Genomic DNA, 24,201 nt, shown 5'->3' on the forward strand with positions numbered 1-24,201 from the left:
GAATGTTCACCAGAGCAGTTGCCAGAGAATGTAATTTTAATTTCTCTATCATAAGCTGCTTCCAACATCTTTTTGGAGAATTTGGCAGAACGTCCATCCAGCCTCACAACCGTAGACCATGTGTAACTACGCCAGCCCAGGACCTCCACATCTGGCTTCCTCACCTGCAGAATGGTCTGAGACTAGCCACTTGGACAGCTGATGAAACTGTGGGTTTGCACGACCAAAGAATTTCTGCATAAACAGTCAGAAACCGTCTCAGGGAAGCTCATCTGCTTACTCGTTGTCCTCACCAGGGTCTTGACCTGACTGCAGTTCGGCATCGTCACCGACTTAGGTGGGCAAATGCTAACCTTCGATGGCCTAGAGAAGTGTGCCCTTCACAGGTGAATCCTGGTTTCAACTGTACCGGGCAGATGGCAGACAACATATATGGTGTGGGCGAGTGGTTTGCTGATGTCAACGTCAGTGCCCCATGGGTTATGGCATAGGCAGGCATAAACTATGGACACCGAACACAATTACTTTTTATTAATGGCAATTTGAATGCACAGAGATACCGTGATGAGATCCTGAGACTCATTCTCATGCCATTCATCCACCGCCATCACCTCATGTTTCAGCATGATGATGCTGAACATCTAGGAGCAACAACGTCTCAGCCACGAAGTGGTAGGCCAGACAAGCTCGCAGAACGGGATCAATGAGTGCTGAAGCGGGAGTTCCAAACTGCCTCTGGAAGCAACGTCAGCACAAGAACTGTTCGTCGGGAGCTTCACGAAATGGATTTTCATGGCCGAGCAGCCACACACAAACCTAAGATCACCATGCGTAAAGCCAAGCTTCGTCTGGAGTGGTGTAAATCTCACCGCTATTGGACTCTGGAGCAGTGGAGGCGCATTTTCTGGAGTATTGAATCGGGCTTCACCATCTGACGCATCTGGGTTTGGCGGATGCCAGGAAAACGCTACCTGCCCCAATGCATAGTGCCAACTGTAAAGTTTGGTCGAGGAGGATTAATGGTCCGGGGCTGTTTTTCATGATTCGGGCTAGGCCCCATAGTTCCAGTCAAGGAAAATCTTAACGCTACAGCGTTCAATGACATTCCACACGATTCTGTTCTTCCAACTTTGTGGCAACAGATTGGGGAAGGCACTTTCCTGTTTCAGCATGACTATGCCCTCATGCACAAAGCGAGGTCCATACAGAAATGGTTTGTCGATCTGTGTGGAATAATTTGACTGGCCTGCACAGAGCCCTGACCTCAACCCTATCAAAGACCTTTGGGATGAATTGGAACACCGACTGCGAGCCAGAACTAATCGCCCAACATCACAGCCCGACCTTAAGTCCCCACAGCAATGTTCCAACATCTAGTTGAAAGCCTTCCCAGAAGAGTGTAGGCTGTTATAACAGCAAGGAAGGAACTCACTCCATATTAATAGCCATTATTTTGGGAAGAGATGTTTGACGATCAGGTGTCCACATACTTTTGGTCATGTAGTGTATCTGTGACCAACAGATGCATATCTGTATTCCCAGTCATGAAATCCATAGATTAGGGCCTAATACATTTATTTCAACTGACTGATTTCCTTACATGAACTGTAAGTCAGTACAATCTTTGAAATTGTTGCGTTTTTATTTTTGTTCAGTGTAATATATTTATTTTACAAAAGTAATGAAGTGCAGATATCATATTTTGAAGTGCAAAGATTACATTTGACATCCAACCTACATGCATACTATTCATTCAACCAGAGGAGCAGGTCAGTCTGAGCTGTCTTTCGGCTCTAGACTCCATGCTATGCTGTACTGTGCTCTGCTGTGCATGCATTGCCACACAACACTGCATTGTTGTACATCTCATTCAGTGCTGTGCCATACTACGCTGTTGTGTCTAGAGGTCGACTGACTATGATTTTCCAACGCCGATACCGATTATTGGAGGACCAAAAAAGGCAGTTTTTGTAAAAAAAAATTATAAATATTTATTTTTTATTTTTTATATATTTTTTATCTATTTGTAATGACAATTATAACAATACTGAATTAACACTTATTTTAACTTAATATAATACATCAATAAAATCAATTTAGCTTCAAATAAATAAATAAATAAATAATGAAACATGGTTTAAATAATGCAAAAACAAAGTAAAAGTGTGCAAATATGTGCCATGTAAAAAAGCTAACGTTTAAGTTCCTTGCGCAGAACATGAGAACATATGAAAGCTGGTGGTTCCAGCTTGGTTAACATGGTCAACATGAGTCTTCAATATTCCCAGGTAAGAGGTTTTAGGTTGTAGTTATTTTATAGAAATTATAGGACTATTTCTCTCTATACCATTTGTATTTCATATACCTTTGACTATTGGATGTTCTTATAGGCACTTTAGTATTGCCAGTGTAACAGTATAGCCCCCCCCCCCCCCCCATACCTGGGCTCGAACTAGAACACATCGACAACAGCCACCCTCGAAGCATCATTGCCCATCGCTCCACAAAAGCTGCGGCCCTTGCAGGGCAAGGGGAACAACTTCTTCAAGGTCTCAGAGCGAGTTACGTCACCGATTGAAACGCTATTAGCGCGCACCCCTCTAACTAGCCAGCCATTTCTCATCGGTTACACCAGTCTAATCTCGGGAGTTGATAGGCTTGAAGTCATAAACAGCTCAATGTTTGAATCACAGGGAAGAGCTGCTGGCAAACGCACGAAAGTGCTGTTTGAATGAACGTCCTACCAGGCCAACATCCGGTGAAACTGCAGAGAGCTAATATTTTAAATACACCTTTCGTTGAATTAAACATTCTTGTAATTACATGTATCTTACATCATTTAAAAGATGAACGTTTTATTAATCCAGCTGCTGTGTTAGATTTCAAAAAGGTTTACTGCAAAAGCAAACATGCGATTTTCAGAGGACGGCGCCCCACACACACACGTATTACTAGCATTTTCCAACCAAGCATTAGCGTCACGAAAGTCAGAAATAACAATAAAATAAATGCCTTACCATTGAAGATCTTCCTCTGGTGGAAATGCCAAGTGTCCTAACTACACCGTGAATGTTCGTTTTGTTTGATAAAATAAATTTTTATAGCCTAACACAAAACATTTGTAAACCGGTTGCGTCGTGATTTCCGTCTCATTCAACTTTGGACGAAGCGTTTGTGGTAATTACACACAATAAACAAATGTTTATCCAGTCATGGTTGGTTTCATTGCAATCCTCTGGTTGTTACTAACACAACCATACATGATGGTTCTTTTCCCGGGATGTATTGACCGAAACAAACCGATTTGAAGACACCAATCAATGACCTCATTGCGCACCAATGGTAGGACCGGGCTATCGTTGATTGACTGTATTTTAGCCCAATGACGACTGATCCTCTTGAAATTTAGCTTGGAAGATAGCCAATGAGCTGAGGTAAACAGCAATATGTAATGGTTATACGTTCGAAGACCAGCCTTTGTCGTAAACTCTGGCGTAAAAGAGGTTCATTCGCCATTGCAAATCCTACTTGACGGAGCCACGAGTGTTACGCATAGCAGTACATATTCAATAGCATTTTCAACAAGTTTATATATTTAAATTATGGCGAATAAATCAGGAAAAGCTCAAACAAAGCAGCACAATATTGTGTAGAGGACTAAGGGTCTTCACAATATTGTAAATAGAAAATGTGTAAATAGTTACCCTTGTTATTTATTTGTTTGTTTCTTTTTCTTTTTTGTCATATATATATATATATATATATATATATATATATATATATATATATATATATATTTTTTTTATTTATTTATTTTTTGGGGGGGTGTCTTAGAATAGCATTTATGTATTTTGTATATAGTTCTTTCCTTCAAAATGTATCACTGTACCAATTCGGCCACTTGGGTACATGATGCAGCAACAATAAAAAACAGAAAACGTATGTTTATTTCCTTGTAGTTTATTCTACCAGCTCTATTGTGTTATATTCTCCTACATTCAATTCACATTTCCACACAATTCGGAGTGTTTCCTTTCAAATGATATCAAGAATATGCATATCCTTGCCTCTGGGCCTGAGCTACCGGCAGTTAGATTAGGGTATGTTTTTGGGCGAAAAGAAGTTAACTAAATATGCAGGTTTAAAAATATATATACTTCTGTGTATATTTTAAGAAAGGCATTGATGTTTATGGTTAGGTACATCTGTGCAACGATTGTGCTTTTTTCGCAAATGCGCTTTTGTTAAATCATCCCCCGTTTGGCGAAGTTGGCTGTCTTTATTAGGAACAAATAGTCTTCATACAGTTCAACGAGCCAGGGGCCCAAACTGCTGCATATAGCCTGACTCTGTTGCACAGAATTCAAGAGAAGTGACACAATTTCCCTTGTTAAAAGAAATTAATGTTTGCAGGCAATATTAACTAAATATGCAGGTTTAAAAATATATACTTGTGTATTGATTTTAAGAAAGGCGTTGATGTTTATGGTTAGGTACACATTGGTGCAACGACAGTGCTTTTTTCGCGAATGTGCTTGTTAAATCACCCGTTTGGCGAAGTAGGCTATGATTCAATGATAAATTAACAGGCACTGCATCGATTATATACAACGCAGGACAAGCTAGATAAACTAGTAATATCATCAACCATGTGTAGTTAACTAGTGATTTATGTTAAGATTGTTTTTTATAAGATACTTAATTTAATGCTAGCTAGCACCTTACTTTGGCTCCTTGCTGCACTCACATAACAGGTAGTCAGCCTGCCAAGCAGTCTCCTCGTGGAGTGCAATGTAATCGGCCATGATCGGTGACCATAAATGCAGATTACTGATTGTTATGAAAACTTGAAATCGGCCCTAATTAATTGGCCATTCCGATTTAATCGGTCGACCTCTAGTTGTGTCACATACTGTTGTGCATTGCCATGCCATATTGTGCTGTGATGTGCTGTTCCTCACTACCAAGGTGTACTGTACCATGCTGTGTCTTGTGATGTGTGCCTGCCTATAAGTGTGCACTCTTTGTTTCCATTGCCGTCACACCTGCACCCCTCCTCCCAACCCACCCCCCTAAGGAGGAGCATACTAACCCCCTGGACCAGCGGCTCACAGTGAGTACACATCATTCCACAATCCTTCACTCCATCCCCTCAACCCCCCCTCTTTCTTATCCAAAGGGTCCCCCTAGTTGTAGCAGCTGCATTCTGCACTTAGACATGTCTCACTGCTGTAAGGGTTTCTGATGATGTGACCCCACCCAAAAAACAGAATTGTGACAGTTATGGACCCCTTTCAGGGTTGTGTGAAATGGCTGTAAGCCTTTTCTCAAATTATCTTTTTGATATTGCTGTCTGGTAGTAAGCTTATTGGCCAACTATTTCCATACCAGGCCTCGCTTTTGAGTCTCACTGTATTTCTCCATCTATCTTCCTCTCAGGAGATGGCGAGCACCCTGGCACAGAAACACCTACGATCCATCATCCTCAATGTGAGTTTCAGGGAAAGCTTGAGTGTACTTGTCTTGGATGGCACAAACCAGAGCCACAACCAAACAGCCCTTCATAATAACGTGATGCTTTCTAAACAGCCCTTCATAGTAACGTGATGCTTTCTAAACAGCCCTTCATAGTAACGTGATGCTTTCTAAACAGCCCTTCATAGTAACATGATGCTTTCTAAACAGCCCTTCATAATAACGTGATGCTTTCTAAACAGCCCTTCATAATAACGTGATGCTTTCTAAACAGCCCTTCATAGTAACGTGATGCTTTCTAAACAGCCCTTCATAGTAACGTGATGCTTTCTAAACAGCCCTTCATAGTAACATGATGCTTTCTAAACAACCCTTCATAATAACGTGATGCTTTCTAAACAGCCCTTCATAGTAACATGATGCTTTCTAAACAGCCCTTCATAATAACGTGATGCTTTCTAAACAGCCCTTCATAGTAACATGATGCTTTCTAAACAGACCTTCATAATAACGTGATGCTTTCTAAACAGCCCTTCATAGTAACATGATGCTTTCTAAACAGCCCTTCATAGTAACGTGATGCTTTCTAAACAGCCCTTCATAGTAACGTGATGCTTTCTAAACAGCCCTTTATAGTAACGTGATGCTCTCTAAACAGCCCTTCATAATAACGTGATGCTTTCTAAACAGCCCTTCATAATAACGTGATGCTTTCTAAACAGCCCTTCATAGTAACGTGATGCTTTCTAAACAGCCCTTCATAGTAACGTGATGCTTTCTAAACAGCCCTTCATAGTAACGTGATGCTTTCTAAACAGCCCTTCATAATAACGTGATGCTTTCTAAACAGCCCTTCATAGTAACGTGATGCTTTCTAAACAGCCCTTCATAGTAACGTGATGCTTTCTAAACAGCCCTTCATAGTAACGTGATGCTTTCTAAACAGCCCTTCATAATAACGTGATGCTTTCTAAACAGCCCTTCATAGTAACGTGATGCTTTCTAAACAGCCCTTCATAGTAACGTGATGCTTTCTAAACAGCCCTTCATAGTAACGTGATGCTTTCTAAACAGCCCTTCATAGTAACGTGATGCTTTCTAAACAGCCCTTCATAGTAACGTGATGCTTTCTAAACAGCCCTTCATAGTAACGTGATGCTTTCTAAACAGCACTTCATAGTAATGTGATGCGTTCTAAACAGCCCTTCATAATAACGTGATGCTTTCTAAACAGCCCTTCATAATAACGTGATGCTTTCTAAACAGCCCTTCATAATAACATGATGCTTTCTAAACAGCCCTTCATAATAACATGATGCTTTCTAAACAGCCCTTCATAGTAACGTGATGCTTTCTAAACAGCCCTTCATAGTAACGTGATGCTTTCAACACAGCCCTTCATAATAACGTGATGCTTTCTAAACAGCCCTTCATAATAACGTGATGCTTTTTAAACAGCCCCTCATAGTAACGTGATGCTTTCTAAACAGCCCCTCATAGTAACGTGATGCTTTCTAAACAGCCCTTCATAATAACATGATGCTTTCTAAACAGCCCTTCATAATAACATGATGCTTTCTAAACAGCCCTTCATAGTAACGTGATGCTTTCTAAACAGCCCTTCATAGTAACGTGATGCTTTCAACACAGCCCTTCATAATAACGTGATGCTTTCTAAACAGCCCTTCATAATAACGTGATGCTTTCTAAACAGCCCTTCATAGTAACGTGATGCTTTCTAAACAGCCCTTCATAGTAACGTGATGCTTTCTAAACAGCCCTTCATAATAACGTGATGCTTTCTAAACAGCCCTTCATAATAACGTGATGCTTTCTAAATCTAAACAGCCCTTCATAGTAACGTGATGCTTTCTAAACAGCCCTTCATAGTAACATGATGCTTTCTAAACAGCCCTTCATAGTAACGTGATGCTTTCTAAACAGCCCTTCATAGTAACATGATGCTTTCTAAACAGCCCTTCATAGTAACGTGATGCTTTCTAAACAGCCCTTCATAGTAACGTGATGCTTTCTAAACAGCCCTTCATAGTAACATGATGCTTTCTAAACAGCCCTTCATAGTAACGTGATGCTTTCTAAACAGCCCTTCATAGTAACATGATGCTTTCTAAACAGCCCTTCATAGTAACGTGATGCTTTCTAAACAGTACAGATCCAGAACTCCTAATATATGTCATCTTTCACAGCATGTTATCCGAGGCAACCGACCTATCAAGGCTGAGATGGCACACCAGCTGTACGTGCTGCAGGTGCTTACCTTTAACCTTTTGGAAGAACGGATGATGACCAAGATGGATCCCAGTGACCAGGTAAAATGACCAGAAACTAACAAAGCGGTATTTTTTTTCTTTGGATTCCCTGAATCTTTAAGCTGAACCCTTTTAGCCTTATTCATACCGATTTGATGTTTTTATGTTCTGCCCTCATCCATCTCCAGGCCCAGAGGGACATCATTTTTGAGCTGCGCAGGATTGCGTTTGATGGGGAAAATGACTCTAGTGGCACGGAGAAGAGAAAGGCCATGTACACCAAGGACTACAAGATGCTGGGCTTCACTGTGAGTCCAGCTAGTGGGCTGTTTTCTTCTGTATAGCTCTCTAGAGGTGTTGAGTTGGAGTGTGTGTGGACGTATTAAAGTGGTTGTTTTGGGGTTATAATGGGATTGTTTGCTTCTGTAGAGGTGTTGTTTGGGTTGGTACAGCTGCTGATCTCTAGAGGAGTTGTTAGGAGTTACGGTCTGTCTTTCATTGACTCTCATGGCGGTTGTCGCTCCAGAACCATGTGAACCCTGCCATGGACTTCACTCAGACCCCTCCAGGCATGCTGGCCCTGGACAACATGCTCTACCTGGCCAAGCTGCACCAGGACACCTACATCAGGGTGAGTCTGTGTGCTTCACAATTGGCACCCTATTCCCAATATAGGGCACTACTTTTTACCTATAGTGCATTACTTTTGACCATGGTCCTGGTCAAAAGTAGTGCACTATGTAGGAAATAGCTTGCCATTTGAGACGCAGCCTGTACCACAAGGTTTTCTGGAGAAAAAAAACTGAAAAAGTAATTAAAGATTTCAAATGGTTGAAATTCAGTTTTTCCAAGTATGACCATAGTGTGTGTTTCTCACATCAGATTGTTCTAGAGAACAGCAGCCGTGAGGACAAACACGAGTGTCCCTTCGGACGCTGTGCCATCGAGCTCACCCGAATGCTGTGTGAGATACTTCAAGTGGGAGAATTGCGTGAGTACAATGCTCCCACTTCTCATACATGGACTCAACACATCACATCACAGATGGCTTTACGGCTGACATGGCATTCAAGCAAGCCTCAATCTGTTTGGAGCTTTCCAAGCTAATCAGAATGGCCAACCTCATGAGTTCTATTGTACATGTATCGTCAGAGGGATAACTGATTCATTCTGTTCATGACAACCACGTGTTATAATAAGCGTCCATTGTGTGTGTTCCCTCTCTCCAGCCAATGAGGGCTGCAACGACTACCACCCCATGTTCTTTACTCACGACCGGGCGTGGGAGGAGTTCTTCTGCGTCTGCATCCAACTGCTCAACAAGACCTGGAAGGAGATGAGGGCCACGGCTGAGGACTTCAACAAGGTCAGAGTTCAACCACCTAGAGGCCTTTGACCATCGCAGAATCTCTGAACCTCATAGGCTGAGTCACAATTCTCCACCCTTGTCCGGAAGTGTGCACTTGCACACTTTCTCGTATGGATTTTACAATGTGAAAACTCCCTCCAGCCAATGCTTACACCAATCCTATGCTTTTAAAGTGCACACTACTGGAAATTTCTGGAAATGTGGATGTAGCCATTTGCTCTGATGTGTGGTTGACTGTGGTTGGTAATCCATTGTGTTGCTAACCCTTGGTTGGCCAGGTGATGCAGGTGGTTCGGGAGCAGATCACCCGGACTCTGGCTATGAAGCCCTCGTCCCTGGACCAGCTAAAAGGGAAACTACGAGGCCTCAGCTACTCTGAGATCCTGCGTCTGCGCCAGTCAGAGAGGATGAGCCAGGATGACTTTCAGTCACCACCCATCATGTCAGTCCCACATCCACGTTAACTCTTTGACTTTGGCAATCAGATTAGTCTGCCTCTGTGTTTGGCTTCTTAACCCCTCATGTTATTTTTTTAGCCTTGCCTCAGTCTTGGTTTCTGTTCAATACTATGAGACCTACTGTGTGTGTGTGTGTGTGGTTGCAGTGAACTGCGTGAGAGGATCCAGCCAGAGATACTGGAGCTGATTAAGCAACAGCGACTGAACCGCCTGTGTGAGGGAAGCTGCTTCCGCAAGCTTGGCAACCGCCGCAGACAAGGTGAGAACCTTACACACATGCACAATAACAAATATGTCAGCATTTGCCTGGAGTTTTAATACAAATATTTTCTTACTGTTGATTTACATCACAGGACTGATCACTACCTTTGTCTTTATTCCTAACGTTGTCCTTTGTTTTGTCCTCAGAGAAGTTCTGGTTCTGCCGCCTGTCTCTGAACCACAAGGTGCTGCACTATGGAGATCTGGACGAGTCTCCCCAGGGGGAAGTGCCTTTTGAGCTGCTCACCGACAAGAGTGAGTCTTCTGGCTACAACCCTCTGTCTCCCACTGACTCTCTACAGTGAGATTTGAGTGAGGTTGTCTATCTTAAAGCTCATCAGGTGAAGTCTCAAAATGACATGGAAAGGCATCAGCTCTGAGGTCTGTTGTAGGCTTCAGTTTTAGTTTTTTTTAGGCAAAAGCCACACCTCATGTTGTTCTCAGTCTCTCTGAGCTGATGTTGCACAGATATGGATGGCAAATAACCAAGTCTTAAAACGGACTGATCCACATCACGCCTAGATCCGTGGAACTGACCTAGATACATGCCTGTTTCATCTCTTTTTAATTTCCTGCTCTTTCTAATCTTCCCCTGCAGTCCCCGTGTCTGATATCAAGTCAGTGGTGACGGGGAAGGACTGTCCCCACATGAAAGAAAAGAGTGCACTGAAACAAAATAAGGTACTGTAGCCTACCAGCAGAGGGCATGCCTGTTAGTATGACTGATACAGTGGGGCAAAAAAGTATTTAGTCAGCCACCAATTGTGCAAGTTCTCCCACTTAAAAAGATGAGAGGCCTGTAATTTATCATAGGTACATTTCAACTATGACAGACAAAATGAGAGAAAAAAAAATCCAGAAAATCACATTGTAGGATTTTTTATGAATTTATTTGCAAATTATGGTGGAAAATAAGTATTTGGTCAATAACAAAAGTTTCTCTACTTTGTTATATACCCTTTGTTGACAATGACAGAGGTCAAACGTTTTCTGTAAGTCTTCACAAGGTTTTCACACACTGTTGCTGGTATTTTGGCCCATTCCTCCATGCAGATCTCCTCTAGAGCAGTGATGTTTTGGGGCTGTTGCTGGGCAACACAGACTTTCAACTCCGTCCAAAGATTTTCTATGGGGTTGAGATCTGGAGACTGGCTAGGCCACTCCAGGACCTTGAAATGCTTCTTACAAAGCCACTCCTTCGTTGCCCGGGCGGAGTGTTTGGGATCATTGTCATGCTGAAAGACCCAGCCACGTTTCATCTTCAATGCCCTTGCTGATGGAAGGAGGTTTTCACTCAAAATCTCACGATACATGGCCCCATTCATTCTTTCCTTTACACGGATCAGTCGTCCTGGTCCCTTTACAGAAAAACAGCCCCAAAGCATGATGTTTCCACCCCCATGCTTCACAGTAGGTATGGTGTTCTTTGGATGCAACTCAGCATTCTTTGTCCTCCAAACACGACGAGTTGAGTTTTTACCAAAAGGTTATATTTTGGTTTCATCTGACCATATGACATTCTCCCAATCTTCTTCTGGATCATCCAAATGCTCTCTAGCAAACTTCAGGCGGGCCTGGACATGTACTGGCTTAAGCAGGGGGACACGTCTGGCACTGCAGGATTTGAGTCCCGGGTGGCGTAGTGTGTTACTGATGGTTTGCTTTGTTACTTTGGTCCCAGCTCTCTGCAGGTCATTCACTAGGTCCCCCCGTGTGGTTCTGGGATTTTTGCTCACCGTTCTTGTGATCATTTTGACCCCACGAGGTGAGATCTTGCGTGGAGCCCCAGATCGAGGGAGATTATCAGTGGTCTTGTATGTCTTTCATTTCCTAATAATTGCTCCCACAGTTGATTTCTTCAAACCAAGCTGCTTACCTATTGCAGATTCAGTCTTCCCAGCCTGGTGCAGGTCTACAATTTTGTTTCTGGTGTCCTTTGACAGCTCTTTGGTCTTGGCCATAGTGGAGTGTTACTGTTTGAGGTTGTGGACAGGTGTCTTTTATACTGATAACAAGTTCAAACAGGTGCCATTAATACAGGTAACTGGTGGAGGACAGATGAGCCTCTTAAAGAAGAAGTTACAGGTCTGTGAGAGCCAGAAATCTTGCTTGTTTGTAGGTGACCAAATACTTATTTTCCACCATAATTTGCAAATAAATTCATAAAAAATCCTACAATGTGATTTTCTGGATTTTTTCCCCCTCATTTTGTCTGTCATAGTTGAAGTGTACCTATGATGAAAATTATAGGCCTCATCTTTTTAAGTGGGATAACTTGCACAATTGGTGGCAACTAAATACATTTTCGCCCCACTGTATTTAACTACTAGCCCTTTCTCTTATTCATCTGAATGGTTATGGATTGCGTCCCAAATGGCAACCTGTTCCCTTTATAGAGCACTATTTTTGATCAGGGTCCATCCATGGAATATCTAGTCATTCTAGTGCATGCGGTTCATATTAGAGTTGTGGACATGAAATGTGCTCTCTGTTCTGTGTGTAGGAGGTGTTGGAGCAGGCTTTCTCCATCCTGTACGATCCTGATGAAAATCTCAACTTTGTGGCTCCCAACAAATACGAGGTAAGCAACCCGTTTTATCCCTAGAATAAATACAACTCTGAAGACATGTACAGTTGAAGTCGGAAGTTTACATACACCTTAGCCAAATGCATTTAAACTCAGTTTTTCACAATTCCTGACATTTAATCCTAGTAAAAATTCCCTGTCTTAGGTCAGTTAGATCACCACTTTATTTTCAGAATGTGAAAATGTCAGAATAATAGCAGTGGTTTATTTCAGCTTTTATTACTTTCATCACATTCCCAGTGGGTCAGAAGTTTAGATACACTCAATTGGTATTTGGTAGCATTGCCTTTAAACTTCTTATGGCTGAAATCCCGTTAACGAGATCGATTTGACAACAGCCAGTGAAAGTGCAGGGCGCCAAATTCAAACAACAGAAATCTCATAATTAAAATTCCTCTAACATACAAGTATTATACACCATTTTAAAGATAAAGAACTTGTTGTTAATCCCACCACAATGTCTGATTTCAAAAAAGCATACCATGCAATTATGTTTGGTCAGCGCCTAGTCACAAAAACACAGCCATTTTCCAGCCGAAGAGAAGAGTCACAAAAAGCAGAAATAGAGAGAAAATGAATCACTAACCTTTGACGATCTTCATCAGATGGCACTCTTAGGACTTCATGTTACACAATACATGTATGTTTTGTTCGATAAAGTTCATATTTATATCAAAAAATCTCAGTTTACATTGGCACGTTATGTTCAGTAATGTTTTGCCTCCAAAACATCCGGTGATTTTGCAGAGAGCCACATCAATTTACAGAAATTCTCATCATAAACGTTGATGAAAGATACAAGTGTTATGCATAGAATTAAAGATAGAATTAAAGATATACTTCTCCTTAATGCAACCGCTGTGTCAGATTTCAAAAAAGCTTTGCGACAAAAGCACACCATGCGATAATCTGAGTACAGCGCTCAGCTACCAAACAGATACCCGCCATTTTGTGGAGTCAACAAAAGTCAGAAATAGCATTATAAATATTCACTTGCCTTTGATCTTCATCGGAATGCACTCCCAGGAATCCCAGTTCCACAATAAATGTGTGTTTTGTTCGATAAAGTCCATTTATGTCCAAATACCTCCTTTATGTTCGCGCATTTAGTCCAGTAATCCAAATGCACAATGCGCGGGCACTAAGTCCAGACGAAAAGTCAAAGTTATATTACAGTTCGTAGAAACATGTCAGACGATGTATAGAATCAATCTTTAGGATGTTTTTTATCATAAATCTTCAGTAATGTTTCAACCAGACAATTCCTTTGTCTTTAGAAATGAAAAGGAACAGAGCTCGTGCTCACGGCCCCGCGCGTGACTAAACTAATGGCTTTCAGCCAGACCCCAGGTTCAAACAGCTCTTATTCGGCCCCCCTCCACAGTAGAAGCCTGAAACAAGGTTCTAAAAACTGTTGATATCTAGTGGAAGCCTTAGGAAGTGCAATTGGACCAAATTTTACACTGTATATTGGATAGGCAATCACTTGAAACTACAAACCTCAGATTTCCCACTTCCTGGTTGGATTTTTCTCAGGTTTTCGCCTGCCATATGAGTTCTGTTATACTTACAGACATCATTCAAACAGGTTTAGAAACATCAGTGTTTTCTATCCAAATCTACTAATAATATGCATATCGTAGCTTCTGGGCCTGAGTAGCAGGCAGTTTACTCTGGGCAAGCTTTTCATCCGAATGTGAAAATTGCTCCCCCAGCCATAAGATATTAAATTGTTTAACTTGGGTCAAATGTCTCGGGTAGCCTTCCACAAGCTTCCCACAATAAGTTGGGTGAATTTTGGCCCATTCCTCCTGACAGAGCTGGTGTAACTGAGTCAAGTTTGTAGGCCTCCTTGCTCGCACAAGCTTTTAAAGTTCTGCCCACAAATGTGCTATAAGATTGAGATCAGGGCTTTGTGATGGCCACTCCAATACCTTGACTTTGTTGTCCTTAAGCCATTTTGCCACAACTTTGGAAGAATGCTTGGGGTCATTGTCCATTTGGAAGACCCATTTGTGACCAAGCTTTAACTGACGTCTTAAGATGTTTCTTCAATATATCCACATAATTTTCCTGCCTCATGATGTCATCTATTTAGTGAAGTGCACCAGTCTCTCTTGCAGCAAAGCACCCCCACAACATGATGCTGCCACCCCTGTGCTTCACGGTTGGGATGGTGTTCTTCGGCTTGCAAGCCATCCCCCTTTTTCCTCCAAACATAACGATGGTCATTATGGTCGAACAGTTCTATTTTTGTTTCATCAGACCAGAGGACATTTTTCCAAAAAGTCTTTGTCCCCATGTGCGTTGTCTGGCTTTTTTAACCTCTTCATCCTACCCCCTCCTTTTTCGAACATTCTGTTAAAAATCGCGCAACATTTCAGCGTCCTGCTACTCATGCCAGGAATATAGTATATGCATATGATTAGTATGCGTGGATAGAAAACACAGAAGTTTCTAAAACTGGTTAAATCACGGCTGTGACTATAACAGAGCGTGTGTTTCATCGAAAAGCGCAAGAAAAACTGGTCACTGAAAGCTGAAAAAAGTATCCATGCGCCCCTTTCATGTATTGTTTAAAGGAAACCAAATTTATACCTAAAGTTGGGTTATAAAAGTAGGTTGAAGTGTTTTGTCAAAGAATATAGGCAACTTATATAATTTTTAAACATGACGTTGCGTGTTGGAAGAGAGCTTTTTTCCTGATGCAGACAGGCTATACAAATGGATATTTTGGGCATTCATGGACGGATTTAATCGGGAAAAATACCAATTTGTGATGTTTATGGGACATATAGGAGTGCCAACAAAGAATATCATCAAAGGTAATGAATGTTTTATATTTTATTTCTGCGTTTTTGTGTAGCGCCGGCTACGCTAATTATTTTGTTTACGTCGCCTTCAGGCATTTTGGGGTGTTGCATGCTATCAGATAATAGCTTCTCATGCTTTCGCCGAAAAGCATTTTAAAAATCTGACTTGTTGGCTAGATTCACAACGAGTGTAGCTTTAATTCAATACCCTGCATGTGTATTTTAATGAACGTTTGAGTTTTAACGAGTACATTTAGCATTTAGCGTAGCGCATTTGCATTTCCAGGTGCCTACTTGAGACGCAGACGTCTCAAGTAGGAGCAAGAAGTTAATGTCGGTTTTGGAGCAGTGGCTCTTCTTCCTTGCTAAAAGGCCTTTCAGGTTATGTCGATATAGGACTCGTTGTACTGTGGATATACAGTGCCTTGCGAAAGTATTCGGCCCCCTTGAACTTTGCGACCTTTAGCAACATTTCAGGCTTCAAACATAAAGATATAAAACTGTATTTTTTTGTGAAGAATCAACAACAAGTGGGACACAATCATGAAGTGGAACGACATTTATTGGATATTTCAAACTTTTTTAACAAATCAATAAATTGAAAAATTGGGCGTGCAAAATTATTCAGCCCCCTTAAGTTAATACTTTGTAGCGCCACCTTTTGCTGCGATTACAGCGGTAAGTCGCTTGGGGTATGTCTCTATCAGTTTTGCACATCGAGAGACTGACATTTTTTCCCATTCCTCCTTGCAAAACAGCTCGAGCTCAGTGAGGTTGGATGGAGAGCATTTGTGAACAGCAGTTTTCAGTTCTTTCCACAGATTCTCGATTGGATTCAGGTCTGGACTTTGACTTGGCCATTCTAACACCTGGATATGCTTATTTTTGAACCATTCCATTGTAGATTTTGCTTTATGTTTTGGATCATTGTCTTGTTGGAAGACAAATCTCCGTCCCAGTCTCAGGTCTTTTGCAGACTCCATCAGGTTTTCTTCCAGAATGGTCCTGTATTTGGCTCCATCCATCTTCCATCAATTTTAACCATCTTCCCTGTCCCTGCTGAAGAAAAGCAGGCCCAAACCATGATGCTGCCACCACCATGTTTGACAGTGGGGATGGTGTGTTCAGGGTGATGAGCTGTGTTGCTTTTACGGCAAACATAACGTTTTGCATTGTTGCCAAAAAGTAACATTTTGGTTTCATCTGACCAGAGCACCTTCTTCCACATGTTTGCTGTGTCTCCCAGGTGGCTTGTGGCAAACTTTAAACGACACTTTTTATGGATATCTTTAAGAAATGGCTTTCTTCTTGCCACTCTTCCATAAAGGCCAGATTTGTGCAATATACGACTGATTGTTGTCCTATGGACAGAGTCTCCCACCTCAGCTGTAGATCTCTGCAGTTCATCCAGAGTGATCATGGGCCTCTTGGCTGCATCTCTGATCAGTCTTCTCCTTGTATGAGCTGAAAGTTTAGAGGGACGGCCAGGTCTTGGTAGATTTGCAGTGGTCTGATACTCCTTCCATTTCAATATTATCGCTTGCACAGTGCTCCTTGGGATGTTTAAAGCTTGGGAAATATTTTTGTATCCAAATCCATCTTTAAACTTCTTCACAACAGTATCTCGGACCTGCCTGGTGTGTTCCTTGTTCTTCATGATGCTCTCTGCGCTTTTAACAGACCTCTGAGACTATCACAGTGCAGGTGCATTTATACGGAGACTTGATTACACACAGGTGGATTGTATTTATCATCATTAGTCATTTAGGTCAACATTGGATCATTCAGAGATCCTCACTGAACTTCTGGAGAGAGTTTGCTGCACTGAAAGTAAAGGGGCTGAATAATTTTGCACGCCCAATTTTTCAGTTTTTGATTTGTTAAAAAAGTTTGAAATATCCAATAAATGTCGTTCCACTTCATGATTGTGTCCCACTTGTTGTTGATTCTTCACAAAAAAATACAGTTTTATATCTTTATGTTTGAAGCCTGAAATGTGGAAAAAGGTCGCAAAGTTCAAGGGGGCCGAATACTTTCGCAAGGCACTGTAGATCATTTTGTACCTGTTTCCTCCAGCATCTTCACAATATCCTTTGCTGCTGTTGTGGGATTGATTTGCACTTTTCGCACCAAAGTACGTTCAGGTGTTTGGAAATTGATCCCAAGGATGAACCAGACTTGTGGAGGTCTACAATTTTTTTTCTGAGGTCTTGGCTCATTTATTTGGATTTTCCCATGATGTGCACTGTGTTTGAAGGTAGGCCTTGAAATACATCCACAGGTACACCTCCAATTGACTCAAATGATGTCAATTAGCCTATCAGAAGCTTCTGAAGCCAAGCTGTTGAAAAGCACAGTCAACTTACACGGAACCCAAACCGCGTGCGCCATCGTGCATAAATGTATTTTGTCCCCCCACACCAAACGCGATCAGGACACGCAGGTTAAAGTATCAAAACAAACTCTGAACCAATTATATTAATTTGGGGACTGGTCGAAAAGCATTAAACATTTATGGCAATTTAGCTAGTTACCTTGTACTTGCTAGCTAATTTGTGTTATTTAGCTAGCTTGCTGTTGCTAGCTAATTTGTCCTGGGATATAAACATTGAGTTGTTATTTTACCTGAAATGCACAAGGTCCTCTACTCCGCCAATTAATCCACACATAAAACGGTCAACCAAATCGTATCTAGTCATCTCTCCTCCTTCTAGGCCTTTTCTTCTCTTGACTTTATATTACGATTGGCAACTTTCATAATTTAGGTGCATTACCGCAACTGACTTCATTCGTCTTTCAGTCACCCACGTGGGTATAACCAATGAGGAGATGGCACGTGGGTACCTGCTTCTATAAACCAATGAGCAGATGGAGAGGCAGAACTTGCAGCGCGATCTGCGTCAGAAATGTATCTATTTTAGCCCTTGGCAACGCAGACGCGCAATGGCGCTTTCGAGCAGTGTGGGTACAATAATTGAATAACATAGTAGAGGTCGACAGATTAATCGGAATGGCAGATTAATTAGGGCCGATTTCAGGTTTTCATAACAATCGGAAATCGGTATTTTTGGACACCGACTTGGACGATTTTTTTTTACACCTTTATTTAATCTTTATGTAACTAGGAAAGTCAGTTAACACATTATTATTTTCAATGACGGCCTAGGAACGGTGGTTTAACTGCCTCGTTCAGGGGCAGAACGACAAATTTTCACCTTGTCAGCTCGGGGGATTCAATCTTGCAACCTTATAGTTAACTAGTCCAACGCTCTAACCACCTGCCTCTCATTGCACTCCACGAGGAGACTGCCTGTTACGCGAATGCAGTAAGCCAAGGTAAGTTGCTAGCTAGCATGAAACTTATCTTTATAAAAAACAATCAATCAATCATAATCACTAGTTAACTACACATGGTTGATGATATTACTAGTTTATCTAGTGTGTCCTGCGTTGCATATAATCGATGCTGTGCGTATCGTTGCTCCAATGTGTACCTAAGCATAAACATCAATGCCTTTCTTAAAATCAATACACAGAAGTATATATTTTTAAACCTGCATATTTAGCTAAAAGAAATCCAGGTTAGCAGGCAATATTAACCAGGTGAAATTGTCACTTCTATTGCGTTCATTGCACACAGAGTCAGTGCATATGCCACAGTTTGGGCTGCCTAATTTGCCAGATTTTTACGTAATAATGACATAACATTGAAGGTTGTGCAATGTAACAGGAATATTTAGACTAATGGATGCCACCCCTTAGATCAAATACGGAACTGTTCCGTATTTCACTGAAAGAATAAACGTTTTGTTTTCGAGATGATAGTTTCCGGATTCGACCATATTAATGACCTAAGGCTTGTATTTCTGTGTGTTTATTATGTTATAATTAAGTCTATGATTTGATAGAGCAGTCTGACTGAGCGGTGGTAGGCAACAGCAGGCTTGTAAGCATTCATTCAAACAGCACTTTTGTGTGTTTTGCCAGCAGCTCTTCGTTGTGTGTCAAGCATTGCGCTGTTTATGACTTCAAGCCTATCAACTCCCGAGATTAGGCTTGTGTAACCCATGTGAAATGGCTAGGTAGTTAGCGGGGTGCGCGCTAATAGCGTTTCAAACGTCACTCACTCTGAGACTTGGAGTGGTTGTTCCCCTTGCTCTGCATGGGTAACACTGCTTCGAAGGTGGCTGTTGTCATGTGTTCCTGGTTCGAGCCCAGGGAGGAGCGAGGAGAGGGACGGAGCTATACTGTTACACTGGCAATACTAAAGTGCCTATTAGAACATCCAATAGTCAAAGGTTAATGAAATACAAATGGTATAGAGAGAAATAGTCCTATAATTCCTATAATAACTACAACCTAAAACGTCTTACCTGGGAATATTGTTGACTCATGTTAAAAGGAACCACCAGCTTTCATATGTTCTCATGTTCTGAGCAAGGAACTTAAACGTTAGCTTTCTTACATGGCACACTTTTTACTTTCTTCTCCAACACTTTGTTTTTGCATTATTTAAACCAATTTGAACATGTTTCATTATTTATTTGAGGCTTAATTGAAGTTAAAACCTCTCTGGGATAGGCGGGACAGTCGCGTCCCACTTGGCCAATAAAGAAATAATACTATAAAAATCTAACTTTCATTAAATCACACATGTAAGATACCAAATTATAGCTACATTCGTTGTGAATCCAGCCAACATGTCAGATTTCAAAAAGGCTTTTCGGCGAAAGCATAAGATGCTATTATCTGATGATAGCACAACAGTAAGCAAAGAGTAGCATATTTCAAGTCTGCAGGCGCAACACAAAAAGCAGAAATAAAATATAAATCATGCCTTACCTTTGACCAGCTTCTTTTGTTGGCACTCCAATATGTCCCATAAATATCACAAATGGTCCTTTTGTTCGTTTAATTCCGTCGATATATATCCAAAATTTCCATCTATTTGGCGCGTTTGATCCAGAAAAACACAGCTTCCAATTTGCGCAAAGTCACTACAAAATATCTCAAAAGTTACCTGTAAACTTGGCCAAAACATTTCAAACTACTTTTGTAAAAGAACTTTAGGTATTTTTAAACGTTAATAATCGATCAAATTGAAGACTGGACTTTCTGTCTTCAATACAGGAAGATAACAAACTAACGCTACTTTTCAAGTCATGCGTCTACACTTCAAATGACACTCATTCAAGATGACCGTACTTCTTCATTACACAAAAGAATAACCTCAACCAATTTCTAAAGACTGGTGACATCCAGTGGAAGTGGTAGGAACTGCAAGGAAGTCCCTTAGAAATCTAGTTTCCCAATGAAACAGCTGCAGTTCTGTTATACTCAGACAATATTTTGACAGTTTTCAAAACTTTATAGGGTTTTCTATCCAATACTAATAACAATATGCATATATTAGCAACAGAGACTGAGGAGCTGGCCATTTACAATGGGCACCTTTTCATCCAAGCTACTCAATACTGCCCCTGCAGCCATACGAAGTTAATTTACGAGTTCAACTGTATGTGAGTGTGTTGCAAATGTACTGTATGTTATCTGACCTGTGCTCGCTGTCTGCTTTGTCTGTGTTCCTGCCTGCCTGCTTTGTCTGTCTTCCTGCCTGCCTGCTTGTGCATGGAGCAGTACTGTATCTGGACTGATGGGCTGTGTGCGTTGTTGGGGCGAGAGATGGGCAGTGACCTCACACGCAGCGACCTGGACACGCTCATCTCCATGGAGATGAAGCTCCGCCTCCTGGACCTGGAGAACATCACCATACCTGAAGCCCCTCCCCCCGTGCCAAAGGAGCCCAGCACTTACAACTTCACCTACAACTATGGCTGAGAAGTATGTGTGGAAGGCCTGTTTGTGTTTACATATGTATAAGTGAGAGAAAGACTATAGTGTGTGTGGGCATAATTGCGAGTGTGCGTCTTTATGTATAGTAAGACAAGGAAACCACACACATCCCCTAACCACTACATCTTGAGCTCAACGTCGCTTGTCTAATGATCTGAAATCCAACCTCCCACAAATAATCTAGGCAGGGTACTACCAATAAGTCTACCATCGTATTTAAATCGAGATTATGATATGAGCTTGATACAAACCTTAACATTTTGTTTTGTAACACATCATTTCATGGCCTTATCAACTGTATGTGTGAAAAGAAGCTCTGTGTGTTTTGAACAGTTACAGCTGAGCCCTACTATTGCTTCATGCATAACAACAGAACCAGATCTGATTGAACGAGACCTGGGTTCAAATACTATTCCAAATATCTCAATTACTTTCACATACATTTCGAAGTAAATAGTCATATTTTTTATTTGATAAGACAAGTAATTGAATATTGGAATCTATTTGGAAATACACTTGGAACCAATTGGCATGTATTTGACGAATCTCAAATGCACTGACTTAAATACACTCCCATGCATTTAACCCAGGTATTTGAAATAAGTACTTGAAAATACTCTCAAATAGTAGACTTTCAATAGAAGTAGTTGATTCAGGCCACATTATTTGAAAATACTCAAACACAAGTATATAAATAGCAAATAATCAAATACACATGCATTTGAACAAGGTGTGTTTTGAACTGATACTTCATGGGCCACGGTGTTGTTTAAGTCACTCCATGTCCTTTCATCTTCTAATTCAGTACTAATCTATATTATTGATGTTTGTTATGCAGAATATAATTATATTTTTGTAAATGATTGTGAATTCAGTCTCAGCAGTGGAGAGAAGGAACACTAACTTTTTAGCAACCTACTAATTTGACTTCAGAGATGTGGTTATTGAGAAAGACTAATAAGCTAGGTATCAAACTGTCTGTTCTCTGCAACAGAGTTCTCAGATCTAGCAGTAAGCCATTTGTAGGCTTGTCACATGTTTTTCTTCTATAATTATTCTACTTTGTATAGTCCCAGTTGCCAAATAGCAATCTGTATGTGGAGATGTTTTACACTAAACAAATGGAGCTTTCACCATGCAAGCACTCTGAAGTCATCCGTCATATTCTCTGGTATTAGTAGGTCAGGAGATTGCCAAAATGTCTCTAACATAAATCCTCAATGATCAAGATGTTCAATATCGGATATGTTTTTGTTGTATCTTACACAGCTAATGAAAGTAACAAGAAATGTGCTCAGTATATGCTATTGGAGTTTGGTTGCGCTGTACGTAAATTAATAGGATTTAGTGGTCTTGTATTGGAAGTTATTTCAACAAAAGTGTTTCTGTTCTGAGTCTTTCCTTTGGAAAAGGGCTCTGGGTCTTGATATTTGATGTCCCATTGTTCATAGTACACAATTGGAAAGGGATGTTATGTAAGAGACATCATTTTCAAAAGCTTGTAGCTGCTTAGAGAATTCTACAAAATTCCACATTGAACCAAGTGGGGTTTCTAATGGACACCAACATTAAGGAGACTTTTGAAGAGGCTTTAGCATCTGGTACTCTTTTACATGACTTGCTGAACCATGACTGTGTTCAGGCTAGTGCTGGTACTGAATGACATGTTTGTCACGAAATAACTTTAAATTGAAATATGGTATTCATATATAAATCATTGTCTGTATATATTGTGTTGCCTTATTAAAAAAAATGTTTTGTGTGAATAAATACAAAGCTAAACTGGTATGGTATTTTGTCCTGGAAAAGAGGGTTTTTAAATTGTCTTTACCTTTTCACACCTGTTTACCACTGTATATCTGCATGTATCCAAGTTTGACTCCTCTACATTGTATTGGAGAGTCAGTCATCTACTACAGGATCGACTCAACAAAACTGTAGTCAATGTTGTACAGTATAATACCTAATTTCATCAGTTATCTTTATAAAGAATTCAAAATGTATCAATTATCTTTGAAGAATTCAAAATTCACCAATACATTTCTAACTAATTTAACTGGTTCTCTTATCAAAATACACGTTTTAGTACATAAAAAAAGATTCAATACATCCAAGGCAAACTGGAAATGCCCACAATGTTTTCAAAAGCAGTTTGACACAACTTGATGTTAACAGTACACCACATCAAGCTCCATTTAGAGTGCAACTCTCCTGGTGTTGAAGGTCCCATATGTAGTCCTTTGCTAAATGTGTGATTTGGATGATAGGTTTCAGCAGCAGCACATCTACATCCTCATTTACATCTCCCTCCTTATCGTAGTCCTTTAGGGGAAGGATGCAGTTCATTGGGATGCCCAGCTGATTACTGCATTCTTCCATCCAGAGAAAGATGATGAAATCAAGTAGAAATGTGTTGCTTCTCTATGTAACGGATTTAGCTTCGTAACCTCATTCCCCAGTTTGAAATTTGACATCTACAGATTATATTTGTTGGCCAATAAATGCTGGCATAACTGGCACATGATGGTACTTTTAAAGGAACTTCAACAGTGTTAAATGATCTGACTCACCTTTCGTTAGATTTTCTCGCTTGTAAAGATATTTCTCAGGTTGCCATCCACCAGGTTTCAGGTCTTGTCCACCATAGTCATTACACAACCATAGGGATATCTGGCATGGGTTGAGGTGAAATACACTGCTCAAAACAATAAAGGGAACACCTAAACAACACCATGTAACTCCAAGTCAATCACACTTCTGTGAAATCAAACTGTCCACTTTGGAAGCAACACTGATTGAGACTAAATTTCACATGCTGTTGTGCAAATGGAATAGACAACAGGTGGAAATTATAGGCAATTAGCAAGACACCCCCAATAAAGGAGTGGTTCTGCAGGTGGTGACTACAGATCACTTCTCAGTTCCTATGCTTCCTGGCTGATGTTTTGGTCACTTTTGAATGCTGGCGGTGCTTTCACTCTAGTGGTAGCATGAGACGGAGTCTACAACCCACACAAGTGGCTCAGGTAGTGCAGCTCATCCAGGATGGCACATCAATGCGAGCTGTGGCAAGATGGTTTGCTGTGTCTGTCAGCGTAGTGTCCAGAGCATGGAG

The 24,201-nt window shown here is 40.9% G+C and overlaps 1 protein-coding gene across 4 annotated transcripts in view; it reads left to right on the forward strand.

Annotated features, from left to right (window-relative positions):
* The window catches only part of LOC139413639 (engulfment and cell motility protein 2), a 42,510-nt gene extending 19,638 nt beyond the window's left edge, over positions 1-22,872 (forward strand). For all 4 annotated transcript variants that reach the window (XM_071161257.1, XM_071161259.1, XM_071161260.1 and 1 more), the window contains 13 exons: positions 5,078-5,113; positions 5,440-5,490; positions 7,683-7,805; positions 7,934-8,053; positions 8,272-8,376; positions 8,628-8,736; positions 8,975-9,111; positions 9,393-9,556; positions 9,719-9,831; positions 9,981-10,088; positions 10,432-10,514; positions 12,337-12,414; positions 20,871-22,872. In XM_071161257.1, coding sequence (XP_071017358.1) covers positions 5,078-5,113; positions 5,440-5,490; positions 7,683-7,805; positions 7,934-8,053; positions 8,272-8,376; positions 8,628-8,736; positions 8,975-9,111; positions 9,393-9,556; positions 9,719-9,831; positions 9,981-10,088; positions 10,432-10,514; positions 12,337-12,414; positions 20,871-21,071 — 1,428 coding nt within the window. In that variant the 3' untranslated portion in view covers positions 21,072-22,872. The remainder of the gene's footprint in view (positions 1-5,077; positions 5,114-5,439; positions 5,491-7,682; positions 7,806-7,933; positions 8,054-8,271; positions 8,377-8,627; positions 8,737-8,974; positions 9,112-9,392; positions 9,557-9,718; positions 9,832-9,980; positions 10,089-10,431; positions 10,515-12,336; positions 12,415-20,870) is intronic.
* Positions 22,873-24,201: the final 1,329 nt, after the last annotated feature.

This window comes from Oncorhynchus clarkii, chromosome 7 (genome assembly GCF_045791955.1).
Source record: "Oncorhynchus clarkii lewisi isolate Uvic-CL-2024 chromosome 7, UVic_Ocla_1.0, whole genome shotgun sequence".
Lineage (NCBI taxonomy): Eukaryota > Metazoa > Chordata > Actinopteri > Salmoniformes > Salmonidae > Oncorhynchus > Oncorhynchus clarkii.